The 19,527-nt window shown below is 31.4% G+C and overlaps 1 protein-coding gene across 9 annotated transcripts in view; it reads right to left on the bottom strand.

The window, feature by feature from the left end:
• The window catches only part of LOC146997696 (inositol polyphosphate-5-phosphatase A-like), a 110,400-nt gene that overhangs the window by 39,497 nt on the left and 51,376 nt on the right, over positions 1-19,527 (bottom strand). For all 9 annotated transcript variants that reach the window (XM_085815480.1, XM_085815483.1, XM_085815481.1 and 6 more), the window contains one exon: positions 2,977-3,080. In XM_085815480.1, the coding sequence (XP_085671606.1) occupies positions 2,977-3,080 (104 nt within the window). The remainder of the gene's footprint in view (positions 1-2,976; positions 3,081-19,527) is intronic.

The raw sequence follows: 19,527 nt of genomic DNA, 5'->3' as shown, positions 1-19,527 counted from the left end.
GAGAGTAAAATTTGTCAAAATTTGGAAACATTTATGTGTATGCTAGCAACTGACGAAAGTAGTACCAAATTGAGACACAGCAGAACACAGAACATTTGTGAATGCTGAATGTAAAGTACATGTGAGTGTTTTGAAAAATGTAAGTGCCTACAGTAGATTTTATTCAGTTGTGGCCAACAGGCAAAAACAAACATGAGTGTTCACCACCACTATTATACATTTGCAATTTCGTTAGGTGTTGATGCAGGAAAATCACACTCATGCATAATGGCAAATCTCAAAAGGAACCCACTGAAAATTGTTACACTTCCCTTCATTGATGGTAATTATTAATAACAAACGATTCATGTGATAAACTCTCATAAATTATTAATTTGAAGTGGTTTGTTATTATTAATAACTGAGTTTTAAAAATACCTGACCATAAAATATATAATATATGGTTAAATGGGAGGTTTTATATCTTGATTTACTACGTTAACTACAAAAAAAAAAAAAAAAAAAAAAAAAAAAAAAAGAATATTTATTTAACCGCTTCACGTGCTTTAACAAATCTGACTACTCATGATTCAGATTTTGTCCCAAACATAAACATCATGAGACAGGCTCGAGAACAGAAAGCAGAGCCACACATAAACATCACGATTCAGGCTTCTGAAAAGAAAGCTGCGCTAGTGAGCATTAACATCGTAATTTCATGGTTGTAACCCAATGTTAGTTCCTATCAGTACACTACATGAGTTAGTCACAATTTTTTATTATACAGTCAAAAGTCGTTAATCTGGACTCGTCGGGACTTCGGCGATTCCGGATTATAGATCATCAGTTTAAATCTGGTCAGATGGCATGCAGAAATTATAAAATTAAAAATATGAAACCGTAATAAAGAACAATTATGAAATAAAGAACAATTATGATCTAAAGGGTATCAAAATTATAAAAAAAAAAAAAAAAAAAAAGCTTAATATTTATTTGTTTACTTTATTAAACATTTCTTTCAATGTAAGTTGTTTAAGTTGCTTCGTTTTTTATGTGATAATACATTCTCTTTAATTCTATAAACAGACATAATTTCTTCTTCAGTTACAAAGTTCCGCTGTGTTGCTCCGTTCAGATACTGTGACAGTTTGAAATGTCTGCGTTAATTGAAAATCCCGCGAGCTGCGAGGTGCGCTCAGTAATAAGGTTTCTGACTGCAAAAAACTGTAAACCGATAGAAATCTATCGGCAGCTTCGTGAAATGTATGGGGACAACATTATCACTGAAGGTGGAGTGCGTCAGTGGGTCATAAGATTTCAAAATGGCCGAACCAATGTTCACGACGAAGATCGAAGTGAGAGACCCAGCATAGTGACCGCCGAACTTCTCGAAAAAGTCGATGCTAAAGTCCGTGAAAATCGAAATTTCACAATAACGGAACTTTGAGTTTTCCACAAATTTCGCGAAGTTTGTTGCACGAAATCATCAGCGAAAAGCTTGGTTACCACAAGTTTTGTGCAAGATAGAAGGCAAGAAGAGGTAACGAAGTGGTTGAAGGCGCAGGCGGCCGAATTTTTCGACGAAGGAATTTCCAAGCTCGTACATCGCTACGATAAATGCCTTAATTTGTATGGTGACTATGTAGAAAAGTAGTATTTGAGTGTGGCTTTCATCTGTATATAATAAAATTTGTTTCCTATACTTTGTTTATTTTTTTATTCCAAAACGTAATCTACTTTCTGGATAGCCCTCGTAGATCCTTTACATATTAGTAAATATATATCAGAAATTCTATTTGACATAATCGAAAGTTCAAGCTTACTTTTATAAAATTGCTCTAACAGTCTGCAAAAAATAATAAGCCGAATCCAATTCGAAGATTAAGGAACAATGCAATCTGCAACAATAACTGAATTAGATCATTTTAGCTTAGCTTATACCGTCCGTTATACATTAAAAGTGCATTCGTAAACATATTTTGCGCATGCGCACAGGCATATTCGCAGCCGTAAAGGTCTTACGCGCATGCGTCAATACGACGCATGAGCAGAAAGTTTGTAGCTTTGTGGTCCGGATTATAGATCATTCCCGATTATGGGTGTCCGAATTAACGACTTTTGACTCTATAAATGATATAATTTTTATTAAAATTATATATTAAAAAAATAATATATTTATAATATCTGCAAAAGGCAGAAGAATTAAAGTTTACTTCTACTAAAGTTTACTTACTTGAAGTATTATTTATTTATGAAATATAATTTTGAAACTGTTATTTATTACAAAATATATTTATAATATCTATGAAGGATTAAAGTTTACTTCCACGCCACCAGTATCGCACAAAAGTGAGTATAATACAGGCATTTATGCTTCGGCTTGTATTGTGATTGTTCTCAAGCATCAGTCTGGCTTGTTTACCAAACATTGACCCATAACACTTGAGCCCAAGTTTTGTCGAGGTAAATGGCATGGGAAGGAGTAAATGCAACATAAATCTTGAAAATATCAGCATTGCTTTCAATCATTAAATATGATAATTAAAAAATTGAAGCAATGCAGAAAAATGGTGGTGTGTGGCGTATTTAATTATGGCAAAGCACACTAGGCCTATCTGGCTAAGAGGAGGGATGCGTCCGTGGAGGACTTTCTAAGGAAAAGTGACTCGTATACACATTACACATGGGGAAAACCACGAAAACGTCCACGCAGGCAGCCCGTTAGCGGGATTCGAACCTCCGACCGAACTTCCAGTGTTCAGCGACTTTACCGCTTGGCCGCTGGTGGGCCCCGCTGCAGAAAAATGAGAAAGATAAATTTTTAAGCAGGTGTCCTTTAGATGTATCACAGCACTTTCTACATTACACTGCCTATTATATATATATATCACAGTAATTATTTCAAAATTTTGGAAAAAAAAAAAAATTCTTGGCATGTGACTCAGTGTTTCCCCCATGAAAAAAGCAGAAAAGCAGAAACTAACGAATTAATGTTACCTCAGGAAATATCTCTGTGGGAAATTTTGATTTTTCTTTCATTCCAAAATGCTCAATACTTCCAATATAAACTTCTTTCCCTGTCAAAGGTAAGTACTTGTGGCCTAGACAAGTAAAAATATCATGATTTAAATTATTTTATTTAAAATATACTGTGCATACAAATGGTGAACATAAGTGTGATTTATTACAATAAAAATACACATGTAACAAATCATAAAAGCAGAGCACTTTTTAAAGATCTTTTTATTTTATGCATAAAATTATATACAACATATCATTTTCAGTAATACCAGTATTCCAGATTAGTAATTCTTAAATTGTTTGGGCCCCAGCCATTTGAGTAAAATTGTTAACTCATGTTCTGCACCTCATAAGAGGCAAAATATAAATTGTAGTCTTCAGATTAAACACAGTACAAAGTCTCCAATATACGGAATAATCTAAACTCTGGACCTCAAAGCCACCAACAAAATTTATTCTTTACGAATTTTTTTTATGCTTCATACATGCACATTTGATTGTTTTCCCCATAATAAAACATGTAGAGAGTCCCGATTCTCAATTTCATTTCGGCACTAAATAAAATACCTTGCTATTGAAGAAACAATCATTTTAGCATAAATTTGTGTAATCAATAATTTGGTTCCGTATATGTGTATCTACTTGGCATACATCTCAAACAGAAACATTCTACGTAAAAACATTGTTGATTTTAAAACTTTTATATCTCTGATGCCAACCTGGCAAATTATTATTTATTATATTTTACTTTCATAACCGTATGTTTATCAAGACATGACAACATGAGTAATGACTCATTCAACGATGCCTAAACAATATTTTTATATTAGTAACTGAATAACAAGGAGTATGGAAACCTTTCATGTTGACATTTACGCTTGGCGATGATTACAGATGCGCTAAATGTTGACAAGGAAAAATTTAACAAAAATGTCTTTCCATATGCTAAAAATAGATTTTGTTAACGATGCTCATAGGTCAAAAGATTACATGTAGTGCTAATTGTTTAACACATACACTCAGAGCCGGCACCCGAGATTGTATGGTCGCACCCGGAGGCAGAATATATGGAAGAAAAGATTGTTGGAATTTAGAGAAGCACCGAGCAACAAAATTAAGGGATAAAAGGATATCTGGAATTTAAAGAAAGCTCTGGGATCCAAAATTTAGGGGTGGCAAAAATTTAGAACTTGGGGGGAAGTGCATGGTAGGAGACTTTAGGACCCATGGAGACTGCACCAGGCGATAAGATATCTAGTGCTGGCCCTTGATAAGCCTCAAGTATCTGCGGGAATTATTTGTTCAGGACTCCGATAAGTCTTAAACATGTGTAATAAATAGAGACATGAGTATAATAAATAACTAATAATTATGGCTTAATTGCCTCAGTGTGCTATAGAGGCAAGACAAAATTAAGCGGAACAACTTGTCTTTCATCATCAATCTCATAATACATAGCCAATAGTGTATGGCGGACGCTATTAAATTAGGCTAAAATGATTTCGATTCCAAGGAATTTCAATTCATGTAGCAGCTTGTGCAGTTCCTTAACCTTCTAGTTTGATCCAGCTTATTATTTTTTTTGCAGGCTATTTTTATTACAGCAATTTTATAAAAAATTAAAGTTTCAACTTTCAATTATGTCGAAAAGAGTTACTTATTCTGGAGTTGCAACAGGATCTAAAAAGCGAAAACCTACTTCGAAGTCCAATAAACAAAAAATGGAATTGCTGCAAAAAATGGATAAAGGTATACCTGTCTCAAAATTATGCGAGGAGTATGGCATTTGAAAGCCAACTGTATATGACATAACAGAAAAAGAAACTTTTTGAATTTTTTGTGGATTCCAACACCCACAAACATAATATAACAAACTCGCATAACAGAAAAATTATTCGTTATGCAAAAAGTGAAGATTATGGCAAAGTGATGACTGAATGGGTCAGACGGTGTCACAGCGAGGCATGCCATTGACGGATAAAATGCTAATGGCTCAAACTAAATTATTTGACTAAGAAATGAACTTACAAACTAAACATATTCGACAGGTTGGTTAACTAAATTTAAAAATCGCCATAGTATAAGGCAATTAAGAATTTCAGGTGAAACAATTATGATGAACTATTTGCAGATGAATTCATTGAACTCATTAGTTAAAAGTTATCTCCAGAACAAATTTGCAACACAGATGAAACTGGTCTTTTAGAGCAATATGTACCGTAAATTACCTTGGACACCTTTACAGAAAAGACTCCAACTCGTGTCGAAGATTTCAAAGCGAGATTAACAATTTTTGCATGTGCAGATGCTGCAGGAACGCACAAGTGTAAACTTTTCGTAATTGGAAAAAATACAGGACATCAAGAATTTAAAGGAGTAAAATGTTTCCCATCATATATCATGCAAATAAAAGAACATGGGTGACAAAAGTGTTAATGAATGGTTGGTTTGAAAATTATTTCATACCCAAGGCTTGGAAGAATTCGGTTGGTTTACGGAGGCCTGACGTAAAAATTGTTCTGATTGTAGACAACTCTTTGGCTCATATGCCACTCAAAATTTTAGCAAAAGACAAAGTAACCGTATTATTTTTTCCTCCAAATTGTACGTCCATCATTCAGCCTATGGATATTATCAGAATAGTGTGCATGCTGAAAATGCAAATATAAATTAGAATTTTTTCAATCCTTGTTACACTTCTTGAACAATGGCAAGACTATTCAAGAATTTCTGAAATATTTTAGCGTAAAATCTACTTTCTGGAGCATCACACCATCTTGGGTCTCTTCAGATACTTTAAAAACTGCTTGGCATAATTTATGGCCAACATTTCATGTTAAGGATGATGAAGATGACAGCCGCAAATGTGAAGGCTTTCAGATATCTTAAACCAAAGGTTAAATTTTCCAAGTAATGGATTTTTAAATGAAATGTGGAGAAGTGGTAATAAACAAAGATGATATAACAGAAGTTTTTCATTGCAATAACAATGCTCCAATCATCAATCAATTAACGGACAGCGAAATTTGTAGTATGATTCTAAATCCAGAAAATACCACTACCAATAGTGAAGAAAGAACACAGAAGTTATTGAAACTGAAAAAATTTCGATTGACAAGTTAGTCGGTGGTGATGTGGTGTATTTAATTATGGCAAAGCACACTAGGGCTATCTGCCTAAGGGGAGGGATGCCTTCGTGGAGGACTTTCTAAGAGAAACTGGCTCGTATGATAGTTAAACATGGGGAAAACCCCGAAAACACCAATGCAGCCAGGCCTATCGCGGGATTTGAACCTCGGACTGAACTACCAGTGTTCAGGAACGTTACCGCTCGGCTGCTGGTGGGCGACAAGTTAGTCGGAATTCTTGACATACCAACTACAGTACTTGAACAGCAAAACTTTGTAACTGAACAATTATGTCCGTCTATAGAACTGAAGAGAAAGTATAAGCACAAATAACGAAGCAACTCAAACAATTTACAATGAAAGAAATGTTTAATAAAGTAAACAAATAAATACAGTACAAAATCCAAAATCTGGATGTCCATTATCTGGAATGATCTAAAATTCGGACATCAAAAACCTCCAAAACATTTTTACTCGTAGGCTTTACACATGCATATTTGATTTCTCCCTCTGCGCATAATAAAACATCTGGAGAGTCCCAATTCTTAATTTCACTTCAACACTACATAAAATACCTTGTTATTGAAGAAAGAATCATTTTAGTGTAAATTTGTATGACCAGTAATTTGTCTCTGTTGCTGCCTATCTGCTAGGCACACATCTCAAATGGAAAAATTCCACATAGATCCATCATTGATCTGATGTCAACTTTGCAAATCATTATTTATTGTACTTTCCTTTCATCACTGCATGTTTATCAAAACATGACAACTTGAGTAATGACTCACGTAGCGATGCCTAAACAATTTTTTTATGTTAGTAATTGAATAATAAAGGAGTATGGTAACCTTTTATGTTGACATTATGCTTGTCAATGATTACAGATTTAAGTTAAATGTGCTAAAAATGTTGACAAGGAAAAATTTACCAACAATTTCTTTCCATACGCTAAACATAGATTTTGTTGATGATACTCATAGATCCAAAGATTACATTTAGGGCTATTTGAATTAAGAACAAACGATTTGTTATTCATATAAACCCAGAACCAGCGCCCATATGGTTGCATCGAGTCGCAGAATTTAGGACCCACAGAGACTGCATCAGGCAGTAAGATATCTAGTGCCGGCCCTCAATAAGGCTTAAGTATATGTGGGAATTTATTTATTCAGAACTCTGATAAGCCTTACACATGTGCAAGAAATGGGCAAAAGTATAATAAATAACTAAACTAATACAATTCAGGCTTAATTGTCTCAGTGCGCATTAGAAACAACATAAAATTTAACGGAACAACTTGTCATTAATCGCCAAGCCCATGATGCATAGCCAAATATGTATGGTGTAGGATAGCTAAATTTGATGATGATAGCTGCTAATTTTAAAGGTTTTCAGATATCACAAAACAAAGGTGAAATTTTCCAATTAACGGATTTTGTAGAGAAATGTGGATATGCAATAATAAATGAAGATAATATAAAAGAAGGTTTTCATTGTGATGACAATGCTTCTCAATCATCAATCAATTAATGAATGGCGAAATCTGTAGCATGGTTCTAGACCCAGAAAATACCACTACTGTTTGTGAAGAAAGTTACAGAGAAGTTACTGAAAATGAGAAAATTTTGATTGACAAGTTAGTCAGAATTCTCGAAACAGCAGTTACAGGACATCCACAATGTAACTAAACAAGAGATTATGTCTGTCTTCAGAATTAAAGAGAAAGTATAAGCACAAAGAACAAAGCAACTTAAACAACTTACATTGAAAGAAATTTTTAACAAGGTAAACAAATAAATATTAAGTTTTTTATAAATATTAAGTAAGAGGTTGGACATATTTGAAAGAAGATAAGTGACATTTACGTTTTACTAATAGTTAGCTTTATGTTGATTTTTTTTTTATGTCTCATTTTGTCACATACTTGATCAGTCTAGAGCAGAGGTTCCCAACCAGTGGTACGTGTACCACTGGTGGTATGCAAGAAAAAAATAGGTGGTACACAAAGAAGCAAAGTATTTTAAACTATTTTTTTCAAAAGTTAAAATCCCAACATCCTGATTGAGTTTTTTCTCTTAACACTCGTAAATTTATGTGATCTGCGCTTTGTTCAAGATTGATGGTGGTAGTACTTTGTAGTAATGGTACTAAAGGGTTTCAATTTTTGTTTAGATGGTACACGTTAGTCAAAAGGTTGAGAACTGCTGGTGTAGAGGTTTAATAACAGGTAGATTTTATGTCAAACGGCAGAGGTTAAAATGAGAAGTAAGATCATAATCAGCATGATTCATAACAAAAGACTGAATATTATCACTGCTGCTGCTTGTCTAGAGAGAGACCTGCTGATTAGAACAAACTTGAAAGGCCTGATGTAGGCACGGTTAGCAAGTGTTGAAAGTTAGTCAAGCTCTGTTTGATGCAGTTAGTGTCATAGCTTTGTGCAGAATTCCACGGGTTGTAACCCAGTTAATATACTTTCAGGTTCCAATAAGCCATTCAAGCACCAAAGTTGATAAGTTGTATTATTTTAAGTCTCACTAGATGCAAAGAATAAGTTTTACTTGAATTTCTACATTTTTGTGTTTTATCTTGTGACCACAGTGAATATTAACCACTGGCGCTACGACTAAACTTCACGGTTGCGGTGCCATGCGCTACAATATAACAAGCGGTAAAGTGTCTCATTTACGCAGCTCCGCGTCTGTGAGTACAATCCAGAACTGTAACTCGAGAAATAAACAATCTCGTTGTTAGGCGACGTGTGCACCACGTTATTTTCATTTTTAGGCATGGTTTGAGACAAAAGCATCTTGACGTGCGTGGCACGTCTTTTTAGCGCAAGTGATTAATGAAAGGCAATAACTCGCTTTAATACATGGAGATAATTTTTAAGGGCAAGCAGTTAGTTATAAATAATTAAATTAGGTAAATAGGTAACCTTAGTCACTATGCATTTACATGGCCACTATTAAATTTTTTTTCCAACAATATTTGTTAAAAAAGCCCTATTAAAATCAAAATCTAATAAAATTTCACAGTTTAAAATACATGTAATTTATGACACTGATTCTTAAATAATATTAGAAAAATTACACATTAAAAGCTACAAAACATGTATGTTTGTAGTACATATGTTTGTAACATATGTACATATGTTTGTAACAACAACACTCAACAAAATATTTATCCGTCATTTTAATTTCAAGCCTTCTCAAACATTTTGGCTAGTTTGCTAATATGCAAACCAATGCTCTCACTAGTTTCTGCATGCTTTATCTCCTAACTTGTCAACCACTCCACAATGTACCTATGAGGGTTTACTTGATCTGGTAAAAGCTAAACAGTCCAAAACCCTCCAGACAGATGTCAAGCAAATTATCACTAAGTCTGAAAGTAACTACAATATCAGACAAAGGTTTAAATAAGCCTCTTATTTAAAAAGAACTTAAAACATAAATGCATGCATAAATGATGTGCTAACAAAATCTATTACAGCTCACGGTGACGTAATTAAACACAAATTCAAACTAAAAATGTGGACTAGTGGTCAAAGATTGTACAATTTAATTTAATCTGGTTCAGTAACCCTATCATATGAGGAAACAGAAATGGAAAATTATAGTAAAGGTTGAAATTATAAATAATTGGGTAATTTACATAATAACTGCACATATCTTTGAAGAATAATTTTCTTTATGTAGTCAGTTTCTTTCTTCAGCATGTTTCCTTTTCATTTTAGAATTTTTGGATTTAATTAAAGATGTCTGTTTTTCCAAAAAACACTAAATGCATTTAGAATGTATAGAAAAAAGTGACTAATTTAATTTCTTTAGTAATACGAAATTCAGAAGAAATATGAAATATATATGGTAAAGACCGGTTACAGAGATGGTGTGGCAGAATTTTTAGAATTTAGTGACACACCAAACAACAAAATCTAGAAATAGCAAAACTTTTATAATTTAGAGCAGGCATTGGAAGCAGAATTTAGAAAGGTACTATGCAGTTGAATTTAGGATCCACAGAGATTGAATCAGATGGGAAAATTTCTAGTGCCAGCTCTGTGTATGATGCACTAAGACATATTAGATGGACCTTTTAAATTGTAAGTTTTTTATTTCTTTATTAATTAAAAAATCCCTTTCTATAATCTTTCCTTTCTTTCCAAGTGATAAGATTAGAAGCATTTTTGATATTTTCCATGCTTGTGTCTAGTGAAAAGTAGAGAAAATAAAGGGAAGATAAACATGTTAAGAAAAAGATTCTAGTAGCAGGAGTAAAACATTCAAATATTATGCCTTCATTGTTCTTCCAGACGTTCTCCAAAAAGTAAGAAATTAATCGCAAACTTTCTGTAAAATACATCCATTACGCGTTTATACCATGGAGACATTTTTCACTTTGTCACATATTTCTCGAATCATCTAGAATCGAGGGTCTATAAATCTTGCCTTCAAATCCTTCTAAATTTTCCAAACTGCAATGTCAAAAATACTAAAGAAAAATTATCCCAACCAATTTTGTAACAGCAAAGAGCCAGAAATATTTTGGGGGAAAAAAAGGGGGGGATAAAAGTATAAAATTAATTTTATAAAGAAAACTGACGCATATTCTGAGAATTTTGAATATTCTGAGAGAATTACATCGGAAAAACGCTTACTATGAAAAATTAAAAAGGAGACTTTTTAATTAATTACACAGCTAACTTTGCATTTGCTAAGAGCTGTTTTGTAAAATGTGCTTTATAGCATTATACCTTGTTTATTTTTCAGATTTAAAATATTGTATAATAAGTTGCCAAAATGAAACTTTATAATATAACAGCGAAAAATAAAAATTGTTTATTTTAATGTTATTTTTAAAATATAATTTCAATATATTACCATTATTTTAATGAAATTTATCAATGTTACAATGTTTAAAAAAAAAATCGTCGAAAAATTCCCAGATTTCAGAATTAAAAATTTTCTATATAAACTGACGTTAAAATTGCCAAAATGTTGACAAGTCGACAAATTTAGAACTGCTTAATAAAAGAATTCACATCCCCAAAAGCGAAAATTGTTTAAGAGCTCTTTATTACCAAAAATGAAATTCGAAATGCTGATGTTTCACTTCTTGCTTAGAAACTCGAGTATCCCATGAAACTCGAGTAAATATTAGAAATACAAACAAATTACAACCCATAAACCCATTAAAAAAAAAAAAAAAAAAAAAAAAAAAAAAAAAAAAAAAAAAACATCAGTGAATCGCAAAAAAATATTTCTCCAAAATGCTAATTCACACTCAAAATGGCAGTCGTAAAAACAACACAGAAATTTCAGATGATTAAAATTAAGGACCTTCTACTGATTTGGGCCAAAATTAAGGACTTTTAAGGACCAAAAATTGATTCCAAAAAAATTAAGGACTTTTAAGGACTGTACGAATCCTGTAATAGCATATCACAGCAACAGATAACCACAGAGTTTAATAAATACAAGCATGATTGTTGCTCATAACATGTAATTGAACACTACTTCAGAAATAGTCTACTCTCCTGTGTAATATTCTGAACCACTTAGAACTGAACTTAAAGACTACTACCACCAATTATGATAACACATGTTAAATGTTCTACAACAGCAAATTTGGATAATCATATGGACTTTTTGAAGTAACCAATCATTAAACATTAGGTGTCTGCTGTTACGATTTTATTAAAAGTTTCTTCATTTGCCCTGCAACTTATAGTGCATTAATGCCTTTTTTTTAATAGTGACTTTCTGTACCTTAATAGAGAAAGAGCCAATGTCTAGAGTGAGACTTGAATCAGTCACATCATAACCATGAGCTTTATCATAAAGAAAAGGTTTTCTACCATTATAACATTAAATCAGATTCCACTTTCAAGAGATCACCATGTTAAGCACTTTAGAATAAAAGAATATTGTAAAAATATTTAAAGCAATATGTGCATAAAAATAAAAAGTAGCAATTTACCTTTTCACTAATTAAATAAATAAAGAAAGACAGAAACTGCAGTACAATGCTTCTTTAACCCCTTGAGGACAAGTGTGCAGGAAATGAAGAGCAACCACAGGACTGAACACCATGCTGAATACTTTTTTGCTTCATATAAATCCATATTTTGGTTACATACTCCACTGTTGTTATTAATTTTGAATTTATTTAGCATACAAATTTATGACACTCTAAAACGTGACATATGTCAAAAATTCCTTTATGCATGTTTTCAGTGCCATTTTGCTGTTCACAGCTCATTTGTTTACATTTCACAAAATGAGCATGTTTACATCAGTGGAAGAATACACACATGCTTTTGAAAACAGCCCTTGTAAAGCTTCTTCTGGCTCTAAAAATAGAAAATATGATAGCGAAAAAGAGCCTAAAGAGGGGAGAGATTTCCTATAAGTTTAAAATTTTAATTCCAGTAATTCTGGTAGTGTCATTAATCAAAATGTGCCTACGCAGAATATAATATTGAAATCAACAAACAGATTCAATTTAGGGAAAGCCTTATTAAGAGGGTGTTTGTGAGCTGTGTAGTTATTTGTAATTTTTTATTAATAATCTTTTTCTCTCATTTAAGAGTGTAAAAATAACTTTAAAAGATGCAGTTTTTCTGTACATACTACATTACAACTTGAGGCTTAAATACCTACATTAAATTAAATTTGGACTTGGATGTTCCTCATGCTTGGCTTATCCTTTACACAGCAGGTCAAAGATTCACTTAAGAAAAGCAATTCTACTAGAGTTTAATGTTCAAAATATTTCTCATAAAATGTAAGAGCAGGCTTTAGAAAAAATTTAAATGAATACTTATGTTTGAAATCTCCTAACAAAAAAAGAATGACACAGGCATAAATACTGTAAGAAAACTAAAATTATATTTCAGTTCTAAATTTTATAAAATTTACAACTGAAATTATTGTAAAATTCCGAAGACCTTCAAAACAATCAGTTTTTAAATTTTGCACAGGCATAAATACTGTAAGAAAATTAAAATTAAATTTCAGTTCCAAACATCATAACATTTACAACTGAAATTGTTGTAAAATTCAGAAGACCTTCAAAACAATCATTTTTTAAATTTTGCACTCAAATGCTCTATTTGACAAAACTAAATTATGAAACATCACATAATAAAACTAACACACTATGTTTCCTCACATATTTTCCCCTTTTTCTTTTACTAACAGAAAAAAAAAAAAAAAAAAAAAAAAAAAAAGAGAGAGAAGAGAAAAAAAAAGGGGGGGGGAAATAATGTGAATAATTTAATTTCCAAACGATGCAGCTACAGCTAAGAAATTAAGAAATGAAAAAGAGTAGTCATAAATAAGCAACATGTAAATATTATTATTTCTTTAAAAGGAAACCTACATTCCAAGAAGAATACATAGCAGCATTACAGTACCTAATAAGATATCTTCATTTTAACTTATCTATAACTTTAATCTCATACATTCTTATTGTTTTCTCTACTACTCCTTAGGCCTCAAATCATCCATAAATAATTAGAGAAGCTGAATGTGCAGCTGACTCAAACTAGATTGACTGACCGCTCATGTTTGCTAAACTGTGGCTAGTTGGTTCTTGTATTGGTCTGGCACGAAGTTCAATACAGTGTTGCTACCTTTTTAAAACTTCTGACCAGCATATTTTTAAATGAAATATTTAATTTAAAAAATTAACCTATTTTTTTCCAAATTTATGGTGAATAGAAAGTAAATATTTCTATTATTACATTTATTATTTATAATTATTTATTAAAAATATTGAACTAATTAATTATGTTAAAATTAATAAACTGCTCTGTCTGCTTTTGCTTTACTATAAAATTCAATAGTAAAGAAACTATAATTGTCTAAGTTAAACAAAAGGTTTAGACAGCAACAAGGCAAAAATTGTGAATTTTATCTCTTTAACTGTTTATTTTCTTTAATTTATGCATTTACCATATATACTATAATATATATGTATATTCAGAACTGGTTGAATGACTGAATAATTAAAACAGAAATTAAAAATTTATAAAGTGAAACTAACATTCACTTTACAATAAATATTTTCAGGTTAGAAATTAAAAATTTCACATTTTGTCACTCGAAACCTTTAGATCAGTTTAGATAAAGGTCAAGTTATATTCATTATCTGTTCCAACAAAATACTCAAAAATATTTTTGCAAATTTACTTTATTTAATCATAATTTTTATAAAAACCGGACAAACTGACAATTAATTCAGATCACAAATCTAAAAATCGGCTTGTCTGGTGAAAACTGGCTTGGTGGGAACAATGGATTAAAAATTTAAGGGAAAGGTTCAGTGTGACCTTCACAAGTAGTTTCCAAGGGTTTGCATAAATGAAAACAATCACCATGTGGAAGAATCCATTTTAAATTTTAGGGAAGCTTGTTCTTTGAATGCAGCAAGGAAAGGAAATCATGCAAATATTTTTTAAATCTTCAAAATCAGGTCCTAAAAGGCTAGGAGATAAAATAGGAGAGGGGGGAATACATGAAGAAATACGGTATATTGTAAGGGTGAAATGACAAGCTCAGAGCACAGATATTTTTCTCTAATATTTAAATGAAAAAGAAATAAGCTATAATGAAATTATTAGAAATGTAAATGTTCATTAAGAATTAAAAGTAATTCTTTTCTGACAGACGTCTTATTTCCAAATAAAATGGCTACAGTATATTCAGATCTCATAATAGTGTGAAATTAATATTGTAAAATCTAAACTTTTTTAAAATCAGAGAAATTTAAAAATACAAGTACAATTTCCTAACTCATTTGAAATCACAGGATTTGGACATAAATGCAAGTCCTCTAATACTCTCATTAAATTTCACTCACTTAAAAAGGTTAAATCACAATAAAACAAACCATTTTTAAATAAATAATTCTTATTCGTATATTAAATTATTACATTTACCTCTTGACATACAAATAAAATAAACGTCTGAACCCCTTGACATACCAATAAAAAAATCTGATGTGTACACCACATGACTTCCTGGTACGGAATATTAAATTACACGCATTTTTTCTTGCATTTTATTTAAACTTATTAGATTGAATTAAACCTACTTCGCCGACAGCGCATAAACCACAATAGAATAAATGCATTCTTTAAAATTCACTTTGTTTACCATAGCGACACTCTGGCGCTAGGTTTACTTAACAGTATTATATTTCATTCACATTATAACTCAGAATGCACAAAATGTATATCATTTAAAGAATTATCTAATTGTTGCTACATGTTCTATTCAAATACTATAATAAAGCTAGAACTATGTATAAAAGAAATTAAGCAAACAAAACAAAACAGAAACAGTTTTTCACAGACGATTGAGTATTTCTCATTTAATTAATTCAGTTCTCACTTTGCGAGAAGGCAAAAATACATAAAAACTCAAAATATCTACATTAAAAATTACGAAGTACTAAATCTCAAAAGTGATAACAAGAGTGATGGCTTATGACATCATAGTTTTTGGGAATGGTTTTTAATGCAAAATATATAAAGTAATTGTAGGTACTGTGGAACATATGAACACTATTAGTTAAAATTGCTCATTTATAGAAATAAATCAAGTGCACAGCCAAAATTTGGTACATAACGACTTCAACTGAAAAACAAGTGTTGTTCATACATTATTCTTTTTGTTTTTAAGTGTGATCCATTACTAATTTAATTTAATGATGATTTAATTTTACACAGTCAAAAAAAAAAAAAAAAAAATCTGAAGATTGATTAGGTGAAAATACAGATAAACTGCTTAGTATTTTTCTGTTACTTGTATTATAATATGGGTAATTCTATTTTCCTGTGTTTTTGCCTCAGATTAAATGATTTTTAGTTAACCATAAGCATGTTCCACAGTATTACCCCAATACACCAAGAGTTTAGTAATTCATAGTCCCCTTGAAATATGTTTGCCAGCTATTTGATCAAAAGAAACTAGAGGGATTAAATTAATGCAGAGTAAGAACCAAAGATTTGTTATGAAAATGCTTTTAATAAAAGTAAAAACACTATAACATTTCATTACTTATCAGTATGCAATTACAGATGCTTTAGCAAGAAACTTAGAGAGAACAAAATATTAAATGTGGATAATCTCACCAAAACTGACATCAAAGCAGAATAGCACTGAAGTAATTTAATTTTTATTTAAATATATTATAAACATTTAAACAAAGTGTGTGGTCATGTGGACATCTTTGACAAGGTACATTGTTTTGCTGAAAATCATATTTACCTGCTCTGCTTAACTATCAAATAATTCTAATCCTAGAGACACAAGAATCCAGTCAGTTAGTTTTCCCACTTTCGATTAACAAAATATATTAAAAGAATGTCTGCATCTGCCTGTTACATTATTATTACATAACAAGTTCTATGAAATACATGATGCTAGAGTGACAACCAATAAAAATGTCCAATGTTCATTCCTCAAGTGAGTAATATAACATACATAAATAAAGATTAATTTTTGTAATCAAAGCAAGGTCTCTTCACAAGATTTCTCAGATGAGGTAAGTTTTCAGCTCATTTTATATTACATAAATATAGTTAAGAAATGAACTTTGATCACATTCTTATAGTCACTAAACATACTGAATGCTGATGTTAAGAATATTCTTTACATAGCAACATCCAGAATGATGCCACAAGCTTGGAACACTCTATATCTTTTAAAAGCACACAATTCATTCAACTCAGAAATTTTATATGCTGAAAATAAATCCTCTATAATTTTCTACCTTCACCTTTCAAGCTACATGTGTGACTCATGAAAGCTGTATTAAATGATGAACAGTCTTTATGGCCGTAAAGGAAGATCATGATATTCAAGGAACCATAAGGAACACACAAAGGCATTCCATAAAATTAAGTTTTTTGAAAATATATTAATGATGAAAAATTTTCAAGCACCGTTTCATTGCTTTATGTAATTAAAAACATTGCTATAAAAAAGGAATTACATGATGGCTTAACTCATTATAAAAATGCTTTAAACTGAAGCATTAAAATTTTTGCCCTTATGATATATTTTATATTTTTATTTATTTATTGTAATTTATTTTTCCACCAATCATGCCGATTCTTCTAGAACATATTTCATGGTGTTAGCTATATTCTGCTGGTTTCTAAGCTGTAGGAAAAAAAGGTAATGAGTGCTAACCCTCCCCAAAACAAAAGGGAACAAAGAAATTCAATCCATTTAAATTATTTTAGTTTTTCTATTCTCCAACTTTTAGCAAAAAAAAAAAAAAAAAATTGTATTCCCACATTTCTTCTAAATATTTTACTTCTGAAACATCCAGAATATGTAAAATTTCTCATCTAATACTTATTCAGAAAAATGGTTCAAAGCTAACCAAGACTGTTTTTTTTTTTTAAATTATAGCAATGAAAAGTCCAAAAAGCACCAAAACTATAACTCCTCATGCATCTAGGCATCATTGCCTTCATTGAGGCAATTCTGTACTTCTTCAGAAAGAACTGCATCACTGCTGAGACTAAAAGTTAAGGCTGCACTTTTTTATCTAACTTGCATATTATCCCTCGTATATGGTGTTTTTTTTGGGGGGAGGGGCAAGCACACTAAAATGAAGCAGACAATCAGTTGAATGACAAAAGGAGACAAAGATACTAAACACAGATACCAAAAACCAGGATTATAATGACCATATGGCAAAACTTTCAAATTGGCCCTTGTGACAGCAGGCACTTTCATGGAAAAAGGATGACAATTTTATACACCAGGTCTGAGCATTCTATGACCCACAGGTCACAGAGCAACCCACTTCAGTTTCAGAACTAAGGTAAAAGGCAAATATGAAACAAACACTTGAAGAATATATAAAAACATTAATTGAAACTAAATAACAATAACATTTTTGTTTGATTACAAAGTTCCAGTCAAGAACACACATTTTTATTTTTAAATTTAAATTGTAGTATAATTTCAAGAAGAAATTGATAAGTTTGGCAGTGCTGTTCTATAATTCTTTGACATCTGAGAACATTAATACTGTTAGCTCAATTCTCCTCATGCACTCTGAGATGTTCAGTAGTCCAAGAATGACTTCAGTAGCGAAAAAAATCGGCATTTTGTTCAACTTATAAATGCAAGCAAATATTTTCACACACAAAATTTATTTTAAGTAAGAACAGGCAGAGCTTAAACACCAAAAATTCAGATGCTTTTGTTATTAAAATGTTATAAATAAAATTCATTTACGTTTGTTTTTATACGTAAAATTGTAATTTAAATTTTTACGTTTAAAGTTTAAAGCATATTAGAATTATTTTCTCAAACAAACTTATAATTCACCCAAACTGATGGTTTTAAAATGAAAACACCACTGGCCCAAAACATCTTAATACACACATTGTGGTTGATTTTAACCCACAGCCAAAAAAAGGTTGCCAACACCTGCTACACATCATTGCAAGTCAGTTCCACTAAACAGCATTTTGTATAGCACCTTTAATCTTTTGATGTAAAATTTTATGTTTTGAAAATAAGCTTTATCATTTTTGCATATCTACTGCTTCTAAATTTTGTAAATATCTGCAATTAAGATGTTTTTTCATATTAAATCAATAGTTGTCTTCGAATCTTTTTAAATTGCATTTACCAGCATAATAGGCCACAGGATCACTTTGCTCAGTTCTGTCCCGATTTTCATGGAGATCAACCCCCAAGGGTAAGGCCTAAAGATACCCCTCTTTCCCAATCGCTATCGCTAAGCCACTCAGCAGGACTTCAGCTCACCATATATTTATAATGTCATTAAGCCACACAAACATCATGCCTCCCAGAGGATTCAAACCCAAACCCAATGAAATATACAGAAGCCAGGACTACTAAATATTATACCGATCAGGGCAGCATAAACCATATCATGATGTGACACTGATGACTTTTATATTTAACAGTTTAAAAATCTGAGCAGAACTTTGTTTCATTCATCATAGAAATCAAACTACAGGATGAACATTGCAAATCAGGGGCAGCTTACTACTGCAACATAAAACACATATCATACAAGGCTTAGAATATATATACTTTGTCAGCATCTGCTCAAGGAACCTGTAATCACTTTACAAACAGACATTTTCATTACAGAAAATTACTAACATTTTCAAATTAGCCGAACTTCCAAAACTGCGCTGACATGGTATGTCATAATCATCTCAGTAAATTTCTTTTCCTACCTGAGTCACACTATTAATGCCATATTCTTTATAATGAGCGTAAATCTTTACTAACATAATCATAGGGAACAGGGGCATGTAAAGACTTATATTTCACAATTTTTATAAAATTTGTTTCAGAGTTACATTTTAAGTAAAAAATAAAAGCTT

The sequence above is a fragment of the Stegodyphus dumicola genome, chromosome 4, assembly GCF_044657685.1.
Source record: "Stegodyphus dumicola isolate Sdum_Otavi_A_Nest chromosome 4, ASM4465768v1".
In the NCBI taxonomy this organism is placed as follows: domain Eukaryota; kingdom Metazoa; phylum Arthropoda; class Arachnida; order Araneae; family Eresidae; genus Stegodyphus; species Stegodyphus dumicola.
Note: the sequence above shows the minus strand (reverse complement) of the source record. Positions and strands in the feature narration are given on the sequence as shown.